This window comes from Geotrypetes seraphini, chromosome 5 (genome assembly GCF_902459505.1).
Source record: "Geotrypetes seraphini chromosome 5, aGeoSer1.1, whole genome shotgun sequence".
NCBI classification, from domain to species: domain Eukaryota; kingdom Metazoa; phylum Chordata; class Amphibia; order Gymnophiona; family Dermophiidae; genus Geotrypetes; species Geotrypetes seraphini.
The window spans coordinates 63460071-63476214 of record NC_047088.1 but is presented as its reverse complement, the minus strand read 5'-3'; the positions used below and the strand labels follow the sequence as shown (position 1 = coordinate 63476214).

The 16144-nt window shown below is 39.8% G+C and overlaps 1 protein-coding gene across 3 annotated transcripts in view; it reads left to right on the top strand.

Moving 5' to 3' along the window:
* F8 (coagulation factor VIII) overlaps positions 1-16144 on the top strand; it is a 110574-nt gene that overhangs the window by 52904 nt on the left and 41526 nt on the right. For all 3 annotated transcript variants that reach the window (XR_004539557.1, XM_033945649.1, XM_033945650.1), the window contains 7 exons: positions 209-359; positions 1957-2163; positions 5999-8930; positions 9794-9959; positions 12225-12434; positions 13788-14016; positions 14325-14507. Coding sequence is in view for 2 of the 3 variants with exons in the window: in XM_033945649.1 (XP_033801540.1) it covers positions 209-359; positions 1957-2163; positions 5999-8930; positions 9794-9959; positions 12225-12434; positions 13788-14016; positions 14325-14507 (4078 nt within the window). In the remaining variant the exon portion in view is untranslated. The remainder of the gene's footprint in view (positions 1-208; positions 360-1956; positions 2164-5998; positions 8931-9793; positions 9960-12224; positions 12435-13787; positions 14017-14324; positions 14508-16144) is intronic.

Genomic DNA, 16144 nt, shown 5'->3' with positions numbered 1-16144 from the left:
ATAGAAATTGTTCATGCAATGATTTTAACAGGAGTTTCCTTCTGGGGCAAAAGATTGTATGGGATGCTGTATAAACTTTTGTACTGTTTTCTTGGGACTGCTGATTTCCCTTATCATCCCTGGTGAAGGGGGGCGCTCAGGATGAACTGTTCCTTTATTCGTTCATTTGTTTTATTGCTGGTGAAATAAATCAAACTTTCCCCCTCAGATGATGTCAGACAAGGAACGGTTCATGTTGTTTTCTGTGTTTGATGAAAACTTGAGCTGGTACCTAGAAGAGAACATAAAGAGATTCTGTTGGGATCCAGACAGTGTTGATCCCAAGGATCCTGAATTTTACACCTCAAATGTTATGCACAGTGAGTAACAGACAGTGTTGTGCTGTCAAATGAAACTGATATAGAAACAATAATACACTTTTATTTCATTTTGTCTAATTTATAATCATAGAAAATAAAAAAAAAATCAAAGCTATGGGGCCTTTTTACTAAACTATGTTAAACACTATGGGGCTCATAATCAAAACTTAAACACATCTAAAAACCCACCCAAGTCGGCACAAAGATTCAAGCATCAGGGGGAGGAAGAGGAGGGAAGAAACAGCATGGAGGGGGGCTGTAGAAACAACATGGAGGGGGAGGGGGCTGGAGTAACAGCATGAAGGGAGAGGACTGGAGAAACAGCATGGACGGACTGAGGACTTTCTGAAGAGATCAGACTCCACAGGTGACCCTTGAGGGGAGGAATGCTGGCCTAGTGCCTAACCCTCAGTAAGCCTGGTTGTAAGAGAAAGGTTGTAGAGGATCAGCATTAAAGACAGTTTTCATAGCAACCTGTGAACTACATATATAATTTGCATATATTTGTTTGAGGAGAGAGCTCTTGATTAAAAGGCTTTTTTTTATCAGTTTAGGACCTTTTTGAGACTTTGGGGAGTAGCAAGTGGGAAAGAGGCCTGGAAAAACTGTTAAGTCAGGCCAAGCACACTAGGTGTATACCCAAATTTCCATGCACAATTTTAGGCACCATTTATAGAATTAGGCTGTTTATATATGCACATAAATTAGCATATTTTAAAAACTACATATGTGTTCTGTCCTCACTCTTCCCAAGCTCCACTCCTGCACATATCTTCCCAGAAAGTATGCATTATTACGCCAAAGCAGTAATTTCACACCAGTTGAATGTTATGAGGCCATATATGCACATGTGTGGCTACAAATAATGAAAACAACTTTATATAATTACTTCCTGGCTGATAACATGATGCAGTTAGCTCTAGCTGAAGATGTGTAGCTAACTACATTTCGCATTATCTGTATTCCAGATTATCTATCTGGTTAAATCACCCTCCACTGATATTCAGCAGCATTTAACCAGATAGAGCTGCTGAAAATCAACACTAGTTGCCAAACTCATAGCCAGTGATTGTGTGGGCGGACTAGGGCAGAGTCAGCACTTATGTGGTGAAGTGCCAATATTCAGCCCTTAATTGCATAAATGAACTGGACAAATAGGACTGCATTAAACACGGTCCTAGCTTTGTCTAGTTTAACTTATGGAATTAAATGCTGACTATCGCACTTAACTGGATAAGTAATAGCCAGTCACACTTAGACATGGCCCGGAACCGAATATCTGGGGATAACATCACTACCAGCCAAAACTGTGCTGACCACCCTGGCTAAATGTTTATGCCTAAATTCCTAAGTTATTACCAACACACTTAAGTAAATAGCCCCGCCAGATTGAAAGGATTGTTCTACTGGTAGAGGTGCTGATTGGTAGAGTGGAAGAAATCTTCTTACTAAGGTCCTGTAGCAGAGAAGCGTGCTATTTCTGAGATCTTTCTTTTATTGAGGATAACTTATTCATCTCTTAAATGGAAGTGGCTATATGGAAGATCAGATCGTTGGGTGAGATTATTCATCTTTTCTTCCTTTTGTGTTTTTCTAGGTGTTAATGGCTATGTGGATAATCTGAACCTAAATCTTTGCCTTAATGAGGTCGCTTATTGGTACGTTCTAAGTGTTGGTGCCCAGACAGATTTTCTATCTATCTTCTTTATGGGGAACACATTCAAGCACAATATGGCCTATGAGGACACAGTCACTCTCTTTCCATTCTCTGGGGATACGGTCTTCATGGTCATGGAAAAACCAGGTTTGACTTTTATATTACTTATCTAATATATTGTTCTTATTTATTCATAATGAGGGGAGACATATCACGAAATTCTGAAAACATTCTTTTTGTTGATGAAATTATAGTATTTCATTATTTGAAACAGAGAAATATATACTATGATTGAACACAAAGGATTGGTGCTTTTTACCTTAACATCCTCACAACTAGGGATCCTATAGATTTTAGACCTGCCACCTCCACTGGGAAGATGTTCTATGCCAGGGGTTCCCAACCCTGTCCTGGAGGACCACCGGCCAGTCAGGTTTTCAGGATAACCCTAATGAATATGCATGGAACAGATTTACATGCCCATCACCTCCATTATATGCAAATCTCTCTCTGCATATTTATTAGGGCTATACTAAAAACCCGACTGGCTGGTGGTCCTCCAGGACAGGGTTGTTAATCACTGTTCTATGCATCAATCATCCTTTCTGTGAAGAAATATTTCATTTTGGTTTTCATGAATTTATTTGAAAATATAGAAACATCAGATGTTCCATACTGTGTCAGATCAAAGGTCCATTAAGCTCAGCATTTTTTTGCCCTGATTCTATAAATGGCACCTAACTTGTAGATGCCGAAGAGCACAAGTATAGAATCGCACCTAGCAGCACCCAAACCAGTCTTAGACACCAGTAGACATTGAAACCTTAGACGCACTCCATTTATACCAGGATTTTCTTGGCCTAAATGAGTGTGCCTAAGTCAAACCATACCCAATATCCACCCAGAATCCACTCCTAGCCACACCTACTTTCTGGTAGGCACCTTGAAGTAGATGCCTACCTTGAAGTGATAGGTACCTATCAAGTTAGGCACCTACTAACTAATTAATTGAATTTAATAGTTTTATATTGTTGCTTTTCAATTAACAGTACCAATTAAGGCTAATTGAATAATTATTTTAGACACCTAGGTCGGCTAGGCACACCAATCTATGCGCCAAACTTTAGACGTCTTTTATAAATCAGGACCTTTGTCAGTAGCAAATCCAGTTTACAATTACCTGATATGATCCCAAAGATCCGACCTAATCCTTGTTGCTCAATGATTGGGAAAAGCAGTGGTTTTCCCAATCCTACTTGGCTAATAATGATTTAAGGACTTGTCCTCCAGGACCTTGTCAGTGTGGCCAGTCTGCTAAAAAGGCTGGCTTCTCCTACATCATAATGGCTTGTTTTGTGTGATTTTCTTTTGGATGCTTTGGGGTTTTTTCTTTCGGAAATGGTTCATAAAGATAGATGCACTGTGCACAAAACACATCTGAGAAATGGCCATTTTTGAAACAAAAAGATGGATGTTTTCCTGTTTTGAAAACGGTCATGTTCATTACTGGATTTTTGAACATGTTCCGCAAAACGTCTAAACTCGGATTTAGATGTCATATCGAAAATGCCCCTGTTTGTCAAATGTTTTCTGAGCTTGCATACTTCCTTGCATAGTCTCATGAGTTCTTGTTCTAGAGTGTTCATTTCACTGGAAAATGCTTGTTTTCTCTGCATCTTATACATATGAAATTTATACATTTTTCCACCATACCCTCTCTGTTCCATCTCCCTGTTTTCCTCTAGGATATATATGAACTAAATCAGAATTAAAGCTGCATTATTATGAGAATAGAGTAGACACAGAACCAGTTAGACTATTATTCCCATTTTTTTCAGATGCAGTCTAATAATAAAGAGCTTTTTAGTGAAAAATGTCATTGAGGGCAATTTTCAAAAAGGACATCTAAGTCTGATTTGAACATTTTCCGCTAAATGTCCAAGTCAAAAGCACAGAAATGTCCATTTTTGAAAACCGAACCACTAAACATCCAAAAATATTTTTTTGAAAATCACCTATTTGGACACTTTGGCCACCAAAACGTCTTGACCACCAGGACATCTAACTTTATTCGCCATTATTGATCACAAAAACATCTGTTAGAAACATCCAAATCAGCACCATTTAGATGTGGAAGGGGCCACCATTCTAATGGACTGGCCACACTGACATGCCAATAGAGCAGTGGGGCGCCTTAGAGAGCACTGCTGGGAACTTCACATAAAGGGTGCCAGATATACAGTACATCTCATCATAAACCCTCTAAAATTTATGGTAAGCCCTCCAAAACACCCCTAAAACCTACTGTACCTACCAGTCTACCACCCCAATAGCCCTTATAATAATAATAATTTATTGTTTATATACCGCCAAAGCCAAAGTAGTTCGAGGTGGTTTACAATAAAGAAGAGCTGGACATTCAGTGAAAAAAACAATGAAGTCTTTGAGTACATGAATATTTGTACAGAGTAAGGTTACATTATAGGGGCTGGTTTACAATAAGAAGTGGGTCGAGGCGGTTTACAATAAGAAGAGTTGGTCATACAGCATGGGGTAAGCAGTGAAGACTTTAGGAATCCTTGGTCACAAATCGGTTGAACAGGTTGGTTTTAACTAGTTTTCTGAAGTTGAGGTAGGATGAGGAGTGCTTGATGATGCTGCTTAGCCAGTCATTCTGCAGACTTGCTTGGAAGGCAACCATTCTGTCAAGGAATCTTTTGTATCGGCATGTTTTTAATGTAGGATGGCTAAACATATGTATTCTGCATGTAGGCCTGGTGGAGCAGTCTAGTTTAAAGTGGGAGACCAGGTATAGAGGGGCCAAACCGAGAATGGATTTGAAACAGAGGCAGGCAAATTTGAACAATACTCTCGCCTCCAGGGGCAACCAGTGGAGTTTTTGGTAGTAGGGGGTTATGTGATCCCATTTCTTTATGCCGAAAATCAGTCACACAGCTGAGTTTTGTATGATTTGGAGTCTTTGAATGGTTTTCTTGAGAGACCCCAGGTAAATGATATTGCAATAGTCGAGTAGGTTTAAAATGGAGGATTGCACCAGTAAGCGGAATGATTTTGTGTCGAAGTACTTTCTGATGGTTCTTAGTTTCCATAGTGTTGCAAAGCCTTTTTTTTTTATGGCTAGAGGTGCCACCTAAATGGCAGTATAGCAGAGTTTTGGTGGGTCCTTCTCTCTATGGTTCACTAGTCCATCCACCATGTTACTTAAGACACCTGTGTGATGCTCTGGTAAGCTTTCCCCATATCAAGTGATGCTGCTGTTCTAGAGACAGGTATGCACTCTTTCATTCAGATTTCTGGGGGTGGGAGGGGGTTAGCGAACAGTGGGGGAATATGTGGGGGTCATACCTTAATGTATCCAGTGGTCATATGCAGTGTTCCCTCTAAGCTGCGCTGGCGTGCGCTGGCGCACAAAATATTGCCTCGCAGCGCACAATGTCACGTCACAGCGCACGGCGTACGGAGATGGCAGGCCGCGGCGAGAGGAGAATCGGGCGAGTTGGCGCTGGCGCCCGATATTTTTAGCGCACGGGGAAAAAATTTTGCTCACACCACCCGCCCGCTTAGAGGGAGCACTGGTCATATGGTCAATTTAAGTACCTTTTTGGCACTTACACAGATCTAAAACAGGTCTAGCTCTGAACATCTAAGTTCCATTCAGGACATCTTGGAAAAGGTTTGATTATCATCATAAAATATCCAAGTTAAGCACGCCCACAGCCCACCCAAAACGTGCTTCCAACAAACGTGCCCCCCTGGAACTCTGAATACACAATGGGTGAAACGTCTTGCTAGACATCCAGGAAAAAGGTTTTTGATTATCGGCACTTGGACGTTCTGGTGATTAGGATATCCAAGGGCTGACAAGCAGTTTTTGTGGATGTTTTAGTTTTTTTGATTATGCTCCTAATTTTTACATTCTCTCTGATTACCTAGATTAAATTTTTGTCCATTTCTGATACAGGTGAATGGAAATTGGAATCTTTGAATCCGTACTTCAGAGACCGAGGCATGATAGCAAACTTAAAAGTCTCTCAATGTAATAAAACCAAAGGAGATGAGTATGAGTATGAAGAAATTCCAGACTATTTCAACTCAGATATTGAACCCCACATCATTCAACCTAGAAGTTATTCCACAGAAATAAAAAGCCCTCTACCTGTTTCTAGGATGTGTCAACGGAAGCATTATGATGACGCTACAGCATTGTTTCACAATACCCTGAAAGTCAACTACACAGTGCCATGTCCAAGAAAATATAAACGGCTTAATCCATTAAATCCAAGTATTGCAAGCAGTTCATCGGGTACTTCTTCAGGTGGTAAGTCTGAGACTTCAGAGACTGAGGCCGATCTTATTCCTTCATATGCAATGGAAAATATTCCTCTCGAATCTTTAGACCGCGACCTCTCCATGCCAGAGGGCAGAGATGAAGAAAGTGCTACCAGCTTAAAACAAGATCTTAAAGGTTCTCCTATCAAAGAAAAAGTGACCCATGGATCAGGAATTTCATCCATTAGCTCTGGTCTAGAAGAGGATTATTTTCTAATTACGATGAAAAGGTCAACTGTAGCAACACCAGCAGATGAAGGAAAGCTTGAGCTTCTTGGGACACCATCTAATGTAATGTTCAAAGAGACAACTCCAACAAATAGACATGAATCTTTTCTTAAAGGAGCAGTTACTGCACCAGGTTTAGAAGAGTCAGCAAAAGTTATAAATCTTCCACAAACATCTACAATTGTTGAAGATACTGCAACACGTAAACATGGGTCAACTTTTCTAGAAAAGAGGGTAACATTGCCACAATTAGATGTACCATCAGGTGATATAAAAACTCAAAAAAATACCACAATAGTAGCAAATAGCAGTGATATATTTGCAACTGGTCCATTATCAGATTTCGATAATCCTCTTACAATGTTTCTAGAAAATAGTTCATTACACCAAAAGGAAAATTTTGTTCATAAAACTTTCTCATCAGGCAAAGTGGACAATTCCATTGGAGAATCAAGATTTCTACCAAATATTCATTTATCTTTGGAACAATATGAAACACCGCTAGAGCTGGATAATCTTACAAACAGCAAAATGCCTGAAGATACAGATTTAGTCCACAATGAAGTCATATTTCAAAAGGGGTCTGATGCCGACATGATCAGTGAATTTGTCAATGGCAAAAAGAATTCTAAAGCATTAGAAAATGAAAGCACAGAAGAGTTTAATAAAGAGAATATTTCCAAGGCAGAGAAGGAAGTGGTATGGCATACAGTGCAAAAAAAGAGGAGTTTAGAAAACAACAAACACACATTTTTTAAAAAGTATTTTGATTTTTTAAGGTCAGAAGTGTCAAAAAATATTTCAGTACCTCAAGAAGCTATCTCAATGACCAACAGAAAGAATACACCACAAGAGTTAGAAGATGTGATAAATACCAAAAACCTGAACATCACTTTATTAAATAAAAGAGAAATATTGCTTAAGAAAAATGAAATGGTAGAACCAGGGGTCAACACTCCTACAAATGGAAATGCAGGGGCAGACTTGAAGTCCTATCATTCAAATCAACAAAGCCATAGCGATCATCAGGAGAAAAGATCACTAAAGACAACAGAAACCACACTGAAAAAGACAGATGCAAATCAAGTTTTGAAAGAGCTCTCAGAAGAAAGAAATGATTTTGCAAAAGTAAAAGGACAAATGAAGAATCTGTTTGATAATGCATACATCAATCTAAGCTATCCTAAAGCTAATATGCAGAAAATCCAAACATCACAGGACAAAGAGGACAGAAAAGTGGAAAGATATGTTGCATCAGATATTGTTAGCTCCACACCACCATTTTCTTCCGTTAGATCAACTTATGCCGAACTGAAAGAATTGTATATTCCTAGCAAAGGCCTATCAGAACATGAAGTCACTGGAGCTAAACTAGAAACTAGCACTTCTGAGGAGGTAGAAGAGTTTGTTCTAAAGAATGCTGATACAACAGCATCATACTTAAGCATGGAAATTCCTGCAAAAGAAAAAGACATGTTTTTAAATAAAGAAATGCACCCCATTTTATCTGAAGAAGACTTAAACAAGAATAGAACATTATTCTCCTTACTGTATGCCTTAAACAGTACTAATAAAGCTGAGGTTGAAACCAAATATGACAAAAGAAATAATGAACTCCTTCCTTCCAAGACTCCACTCGCCAAGCCAATACAAAATTTGAATTTGAAGGTGAACATGAACTCTGGTAGCCCACAAACTGAAAGTACATCCGGTGCATTTGTAGACACAGCTCAAAAGGAAGAATCTGGGGAGATTCCATTTATTAAAGGAGCAACAGAAAGAATTCAGAGAAAGACTTGGAAAAACAATTATCAAGCTTACCAGGATGGTGTTGACGTGTCCAACCCCACATTTAAAGCTGACGATTGGAATGCAAAGGATGACCACAGTGAAAATGAGGTCATCAAAGAGGATGAGATGTTGCCTCTCAATAACCTCAACGAGGAAAACAATAAAATGCACCAGACTTCTACCTTGAAGAAAGAAAGATATGATAAAATCCAGACTAGCCAAAAAAGTGAAACTGAAAATAAGCACAACACAGTGGTTTCACTCGTAAAAACTAGTGATACTGCTGAGGATTATATGGCATCAGCCACGCCACCTGTTGCAACAGATCAAGAGAAGTTAAGCTCTCCAGTGCCTTCAAAAGATATCTCCGATTATGATGACTATTACGATGAAGCCACTTCAATGGACTTTGATATGTATGGTGATGTTGAGGATAAAAAGCAGCCACGGGGTTTTAATGGGGAAGTCCGGACTTATTTCATTGCAGCAGTCGAAGTATTTTGGGATTATGGAATTCAAAAATCCCCACACTTTACAAAGCTCAGGTGAGTGTCTATGATTATGAAGAATCAGTGGCTTCTCCATCAACCAAATGGTTATCTACTATGTTAGAAAATGTGTTGGGGTATATATTAGACCAGTGTATCGCAAACTGTGTGCCGTGGCACACCAGAGTGCTTCCTGATATTTCTGATGTGCCACGGTACACTGGGGAAGAGGAGAGGTGCCAGCGCCACTTGACTGTCTACAGGGCATGCCTCTCGCGAAGAGAGGCACGTCCTGTAAGCCAGTGATTCCCAACCTTGTCCTGGAGGAACACCAGGCCAATCGGGTTTTCAGGCTAGCCCTAATGAATATGCATGAGAGAGATTTGCATATGATGGAAGTGATAGGCATGCAAATTTGCTTCATGCATATTCATTAGGGCTAGCCTGAAAACCCAATTGGCCTGGTGTTCCTCCAGGACAGGGTTGGGAACCACTGCTGTAAGTAATCTCCCGATGCCAGCACCTCTTCTCTTTGCCACCGCTTCTCTCAGTGCAAGGCCCCTTCCTCAGGAACTAGCCGTACTGTTTCATTGCGGGCTCTCAGTCACCAGCTACAATTTGAAAGCAGAGTTGAAAATGGCGCTCATTGAATGTTTCAGTATTGTGACCCTTTCTAAAACCATATTGAAATGGGTTAAGTGCAATGGAATCACCTAAGAATTTTGCAAATATGAAAGAACCTTCTTGAATTAATTTTTTCCTTCTAGATTGCCACAGTTTGGAAAAGGCAATCATTACAGACATTTGTACAAAAGCAGGAAGCTAATTTCCAAATATGTTCTATTCTTAGAAAGTATGATTTAAGGACAAAATCTCTGGAAATGTTCTCTTGAGCTAAATGGTATCTGTTCTTCAAACAGGGAGCAGAGGACAAGCTGGCCAAAACCCTTCCATGAGTACAAGAAGGTGGTTTTCCGAGAGTATATGGACAGTCAGTTCACTCAGCCAGTGGTCCGTGGAGAGCTGGATGAGCATTTGGGAATAATGGGGCCATATATAAGGGCAGAAATCAATGATGTAATAATGGTGGGTAACATCAAAGATAAGTTTTATATACATCATCTTTGATTCTTATAGGTAAAAAGAATGAAAGTTATATGAGACTCAACCCTTTTAAATAAGCTCCCTTTAAAGGCTGTCATATGTTTTACAGTTGTTTTGATCTATCATGAGCCATGGTATCCATTTCAGAACAATTATTGTTTTACTGTATCAGATAGCTTACTAAGGGTTAGAAGCATGTTTTCAATATGCATTTCTTTGCGTAAAAAATTAGACCTGTGGAGGGGCATTTTCGATAGTGCGTCTAAGTCTGATTTGAACATCCCGAGACGTGCACCTAAAATTTGGATTCCAAAAATGTCCATTTTTAAAACTGCTAGACATCCTCTTTTTTTGTTCTTTTCTAAAATTGACTTTTTAGATGTCATGGCCATCAGTGTCCAACTTTAAGACGCCTAAGTTTTTTGGACTTTTTCTACCACAAAAACATTCAAGTTCAAAATGTCTAAACCCAAGTCATTTAGACGTAGGAGGGGGCCACCATTTATACTACACTGGCTACACAGACATACCAGCAGAGCAGTGGGGCACCTAAGAGGACACTGCTATGAACTTCACATGAAGGGTGTCAGGTACATATTCCACCATAACCCCCTTATAATGTATGTGAGCCCTCCAAAACTCCTCCAAAACCTAATATAACCACCTGTCTACTACCCCAAGAGCCCTTATGGCTCCAGGTGGCACCTATATGGCAGTACAGTAGGATTTTGGTGGGCTCATACTTTCTACTATAAATGTAGTGGGTAGAGTGGGATAAGGACCAGATTCCCTCTCTCTGTGGGTTACTACACTGCCTACCAGTTTACTCCAGAGACCTGCTTGCTGCTCTACTAGGCTTTCCCATACCAGACGCTGCTGGTCTAGACACAGGTATGTACTGTTTTATTCAGGTATTTGGGAGTGGGAGGGGGATCGGTGACCACTGGGGTAGTGTAGGTGTGTTGGGAGGGATCATGACATAATCCCTCCAGTGGTCATCTAGTCAGTTTGGGTACCATTGTGGCAATTAGATGCTTCTAAAACAGATCTAGTTCCGGATGTCTAAATGGTGTCCTGTACATCATGGGAAATGTTTGATTATCACCGCAAGACATCCAAGTGCTAATCAAGCCCAAAGCCTGCCCATAAAATGTCTTCAACATGCCCCCTTTGGAATGCTTAGAGGAAAAAAAGTCTAGCAAGATATCTAGAAAGCCAGTTTTGAAAATTGGCACTTGAATATTTTGGTGAGAAAAAACATCCAAGTGCTAATTTATGCCATTTTTTGGGACGTCTATGTATTTTGAAAATGAACCCCATAGTCTTCCTGAGAGACCCTTCCATGTAACTTTCTGTGACTTTTAGGGATCACTAATTAAAATCAGTTACACAAAGTTAAAATGAACTATAGTTTGCAACTTTAATTTTCTGTAGATGATGTCTTTCAGATGACTTTATTGGACAAAATTACCCTGTTGTTCAAGAACAAGAGCCACAGATAGAAAACATTCTGAGTTTCATATTCCATTTTTGATAAGCAGCAACTGAATGTGTAGAATTATAATTTAAGTAGTGCGTTGAATAGAGCTAGATTAAAATTCACAAAGCAGCAACCTGATTAACTGAAGGCTTTTATCACCAGAAGGACATTTTAAATGATAGCTGTCACTTCTCAGCCTAAGATCAAATGCAATGTGATTACTTCTTGGCTTTTTGGATAAGATCACAGTGTAATCAATTACAAGATTTGAGCTATGAGTGGAGGGTGGTCTCTTTTATGCTAGTTTTAGAGGTGGTAAAAGGTTGATTATCTGATCCCCCTCCCCTAAGTAAGCCCAATTCTCCCTTACCTCCTCACAAGTCCATCCCTTCCAAATCTCACTATTACCTTGGCTTGCAAGCGAAGCATTGTCCTCGGCTCATTAGTCTTTTTATAAATGGTGCTCTGCTCTGTGTTTCACATGTCAATCTGTGTGGTTTCCAGTGAATGAGAAACAAGTGATGGTACAATAGAAAGGCAGAGCATTAACCAGGGACTGCACAGTATGCAATAATGCTGAAATTAACGACCTGAATATATGTCAAAAATAGACAAAGAAAAGAGATGGAGAATGCCATGAGGGACTCTGTAAACAAGTGTTCAAAATAGGCAAAGAAATTAAGAGATGAGTCCACATTGTATCTAGTAAACCTTGCTAGAGTTCCACTTCAACCTATTAAAAGGCAACGCTATGTTTTATCTCTCAGATTCATTTTAAGAATCTTGCTTCTCGGCCCTACTCCTTCTATTCAAATATCATGCCATTTGATGGTGATCTGGATGGAGATGCACACAAGACTAAAGAAGTGATGCCCAATGAGATCCGGCAGTACTCTGGGAGAGTGTCACCCCAGATGGGACCAACAGAGAATGGATTTGACTGCAAAGCTTGGACGTATTTCTCTAATGTGGACTCAGTAAGAAAATCAATGGCCTACTGAGGAGCCTATACAAAACACTCAGCTGTCATTCAGCTTGAGTATTAATGTGCCTTTGTTCTGCTAAAATACTGCAGACCTTTTCCAAGTTATTTAATTTATTTAGTAGAACCTCAAGAATTGACATCATGGATAAAATAAGAACCACTTTCATAGTTCACACTAAACTGGATCTTATAGGTATAATAGCCCATGGCAGTAAGTAGCTTGTAAGCCACTCACAATCATGGACTGAACTAAAACTAGACATTCAATGCTGGGGCATTGAATATCCAGTTATGTGCATTGAACAGAAATTAGCCAGGCACCAGCCAATATTCGACCTGTGGCCTGTTAACTAGGCACATAAAGTTAGGACAGCAAAAAGGTTCCCTCCCTTCTGTATTCCAACTTCTTGCTCCCCTCCTGCAGTGTGTGCCTGTCTCCTGGCAGACTCTTCCTCCTTCCTTTCAGGCAGATGCACCTGTTTCTTCACAAAGCCATGGGCAATGGTTCCAACATGTTGCATGCGACTGACCTGGAAGGCTTCCCTCTGACATTGGCACCTGAATAGCTAATATTGGTCAGAGAGAAGCCTTCTGGGTCTGCCATGGGCAACGTTTTGGAACCGCTGCCTGTAACTTTGTGAAGAAACATGTGCAGCTGCCTGAAAGGAAGGAGGAGGATGAGGCAACCAGGAGACAGGTACACATTGTGGGATTCCCACAAGAGCAGAGCCGCAGCCATGTGGTCAAAGAGCTATAGGTTGCCAATCCCTTGACCTAGCCAGTTAGGGAATGGCTGGTTAGCAAAGATATTCAGCAGTATTGCCCAGTTAAGTGCTGTTGAATATCAGCAGCCAACCAGTTCAGCAGGAGCTTCTCCTGCCCAGTTAAACCCCTTAAAATATCAGGCTTTACATTTAAGAGATAGGGACTTGTATACTGCCTTTTTGTAGTTACACAACTGCATTCAAAATGGTAAACATGCAGGTACTCAAGCATTTTCCCTTTCTTTCCTGGTAGGCTCACGATCAATCTAATGTTCCTGGGGCAGTGGAGGATTAAGTGATTTCCCTAGGGTCACAAGAAGCAGTGTGGGGTTTGAATCCACAACCTCAAGGTGCTGAGGCTGTAGCAAATGCTCCACCACACTCTCCTCCCCAAGTCAATAGAAGGATAGGGGGTTTACAATAGGTCCCCTAATTTTATTCTTTATGCAGTACTATAAGGACTTTAGATTTGGATCAATGCTAGTTATAGATATAACATAGAAGACAGGGTAGGTATACAGTAGATTAAAGGAACTAAAGAAATAAAATTCACCTATATTAAATCATTTCTTCTCTTCTAGGAGAAAGATTTGCACTCTGGCTTGATTGGCCCCTTATTGATCTGCTACCCAAATACCCTGAGCAGTACTTTTGGGAGACAGATGGCTATCCAGGAGTTCTCTCTGCTTTTCACCATCTTCGATGAAAACAAGAGCTGGTATCTCATTGAGAACATAGAGAGCAACTGTAAAAGTCCCTGTCCAATCTGGATTGAAGACCCTAGTTTTCAAAGCAGCAATCGTTTCCATGGTAACAGTGTTCACCAAATTGTCCATAATTTATGTCCATAAATATTTAAAGTGACACCATATACAAACTATTATCCTGGAGGTGGGTCTTCTCTCTGTCAGGATATGAGTATATCATAGAAATAATTTTTTTCAGCTGGTTATCCTATAGGAATTATACAAATGTCACATCATTGATTCGTTCTTTATGGATTACCAGATGAATGATTTTAATACCTTTAAACTACCTAGTTGGGCTTTAGTCTATTCAGTTATTTAGACCAAGTGATGAAATATTGCCCTATTGTTTTCTTGCTTCTATCTCTCCAGCTATCAATGGCTATGTGAGGAACACATTGCCAGGTCTGGTGATGGGCCTTCATCAAAGGGTACGGTGGCATCTTTTAAATATGGGCAGTAGTGAGGACATCCATGCGGTATATTTTCATGGGCAACTGTTCACAGTCAGGATAAACCAAGAGTACCGAATGGGAGTGTACAACCTCTATCCTGGTAAGAGGTGCCATGCAGTGATACAAGCAAGCAACTCATGCATAATGTGATAAACTTCAATCTAATCTAAACTTCTATTTGTGCGTTGCTCATACCAAGGCGACTGTAAAGAGAGGGAGGAGGGGGAGAGAGGAAGTGGATAGGTAAGAGGGAGAGGAAGGGGAGAGATAAAGAGGGGAGAGAGGAGGAAGGGAGGAAGGGAAAGGGAGAGAAGAAAGGGTAAAGGAGATTAAGTATCGAATAGATGGGTTTTCAGTTTTCTTTGGAAGATGATGTGGCAAGGTTCAGTTCAATATTCACAGACAGTCTTTCTCTGTTTCATTTTCCCCTGTGCAGGTGTGTGAAAAATGTCAATTATCTGTCCTTGTTTCCCTTCCGATCATCATTCTCTCTGAGATTCACAGGCACCCTCAAATACCCAGAGTGTGCTCTTGATGTCTTATAATTTGAACCCTGTGGGGCCCTATAAAGCTTCCTCCTTGTACAATTCAAACCACAAGATAATTCATGCATACTCAGTATTGATATAGGCACCTTGGTGGACCCTGAATACCTTAGAGCGAACATTGGCCTGTCTTACAGTGCATTCCGCAAATCGATCAAAACCGCCCTATTCGAAAAATTCACGGACTAAAATCGTCCCCTCCCGCACTAGGACTCCCCTCCCTCTAAACGCCTTTCTTTCTTTCTCAAGATGCCCCTCATGTACTCAGATATTCGCTATCCATAGTACTCCAATTCAAATGGAAGTTCTAAAGAAATACTCAGTTACTCATTACCCATTGAACCCCAATCTGTAACTTTCCCCTCTTCACTATTGTATTATATTTAGACTCATTGTACGATACTGTATTAGACTTATGTATGGTGTTGTCTTTAGACTTATTGTATTGTAGTATATTTAGACTCGTTGTATTATATTGTACTGTGTTGTATACACTCATTGTATTGTATTGTACTGTATTGTATTGTTTTGTCTTGTATTGTATGTTGACTTATTGTATTGTATTGTGACCTTGTTATTCGCTGAATGTCCAGCCTTCTTACAGTGTGAACCGCCTAGAAGTCACCTGACTATGGCGGTATAGAAAAATAAAGTTATTTATTATTTATTATTATTATTATTATTTATAATTATATATAGTAAAAACTTTTCATAATCAGCAAAATTCATACTCTCTGGTCTTGCTCAAATCTGCAAACTGCAGTACCTACTAAACAGCAATCAAGAAAGTCATAAACATTCAGAATTATGTTGATGAATAAGTAACTTTAGAATACAATTAAATCTGATGCTAATTTTATAATGTCTATTATTTAGACCAATTTTTTTTCCAAATGGTCCTTAGAACCTTCCCTACAAGATCTGGCTTTCAGGAAAGCCCAATGTATATGCACAAAATATATTAACAAACTATAGGTGCACAATGTGTGCAGATGTGTTCAGGCATATTCCAGACTGGAATTCTACCCACTAGCAGATTGATGGTGGAGGGGAGGATTATAAAATGGTTGAGTCAGATTGGAGGGTTGATAAAATTAGTTGAGTTTGATTAGGGAGGTGATAAACCTGGTTGTGTACGATGACATATTTAACCTGTTAAATTTGCATTTGAATTTTTATTATAAAAACATAA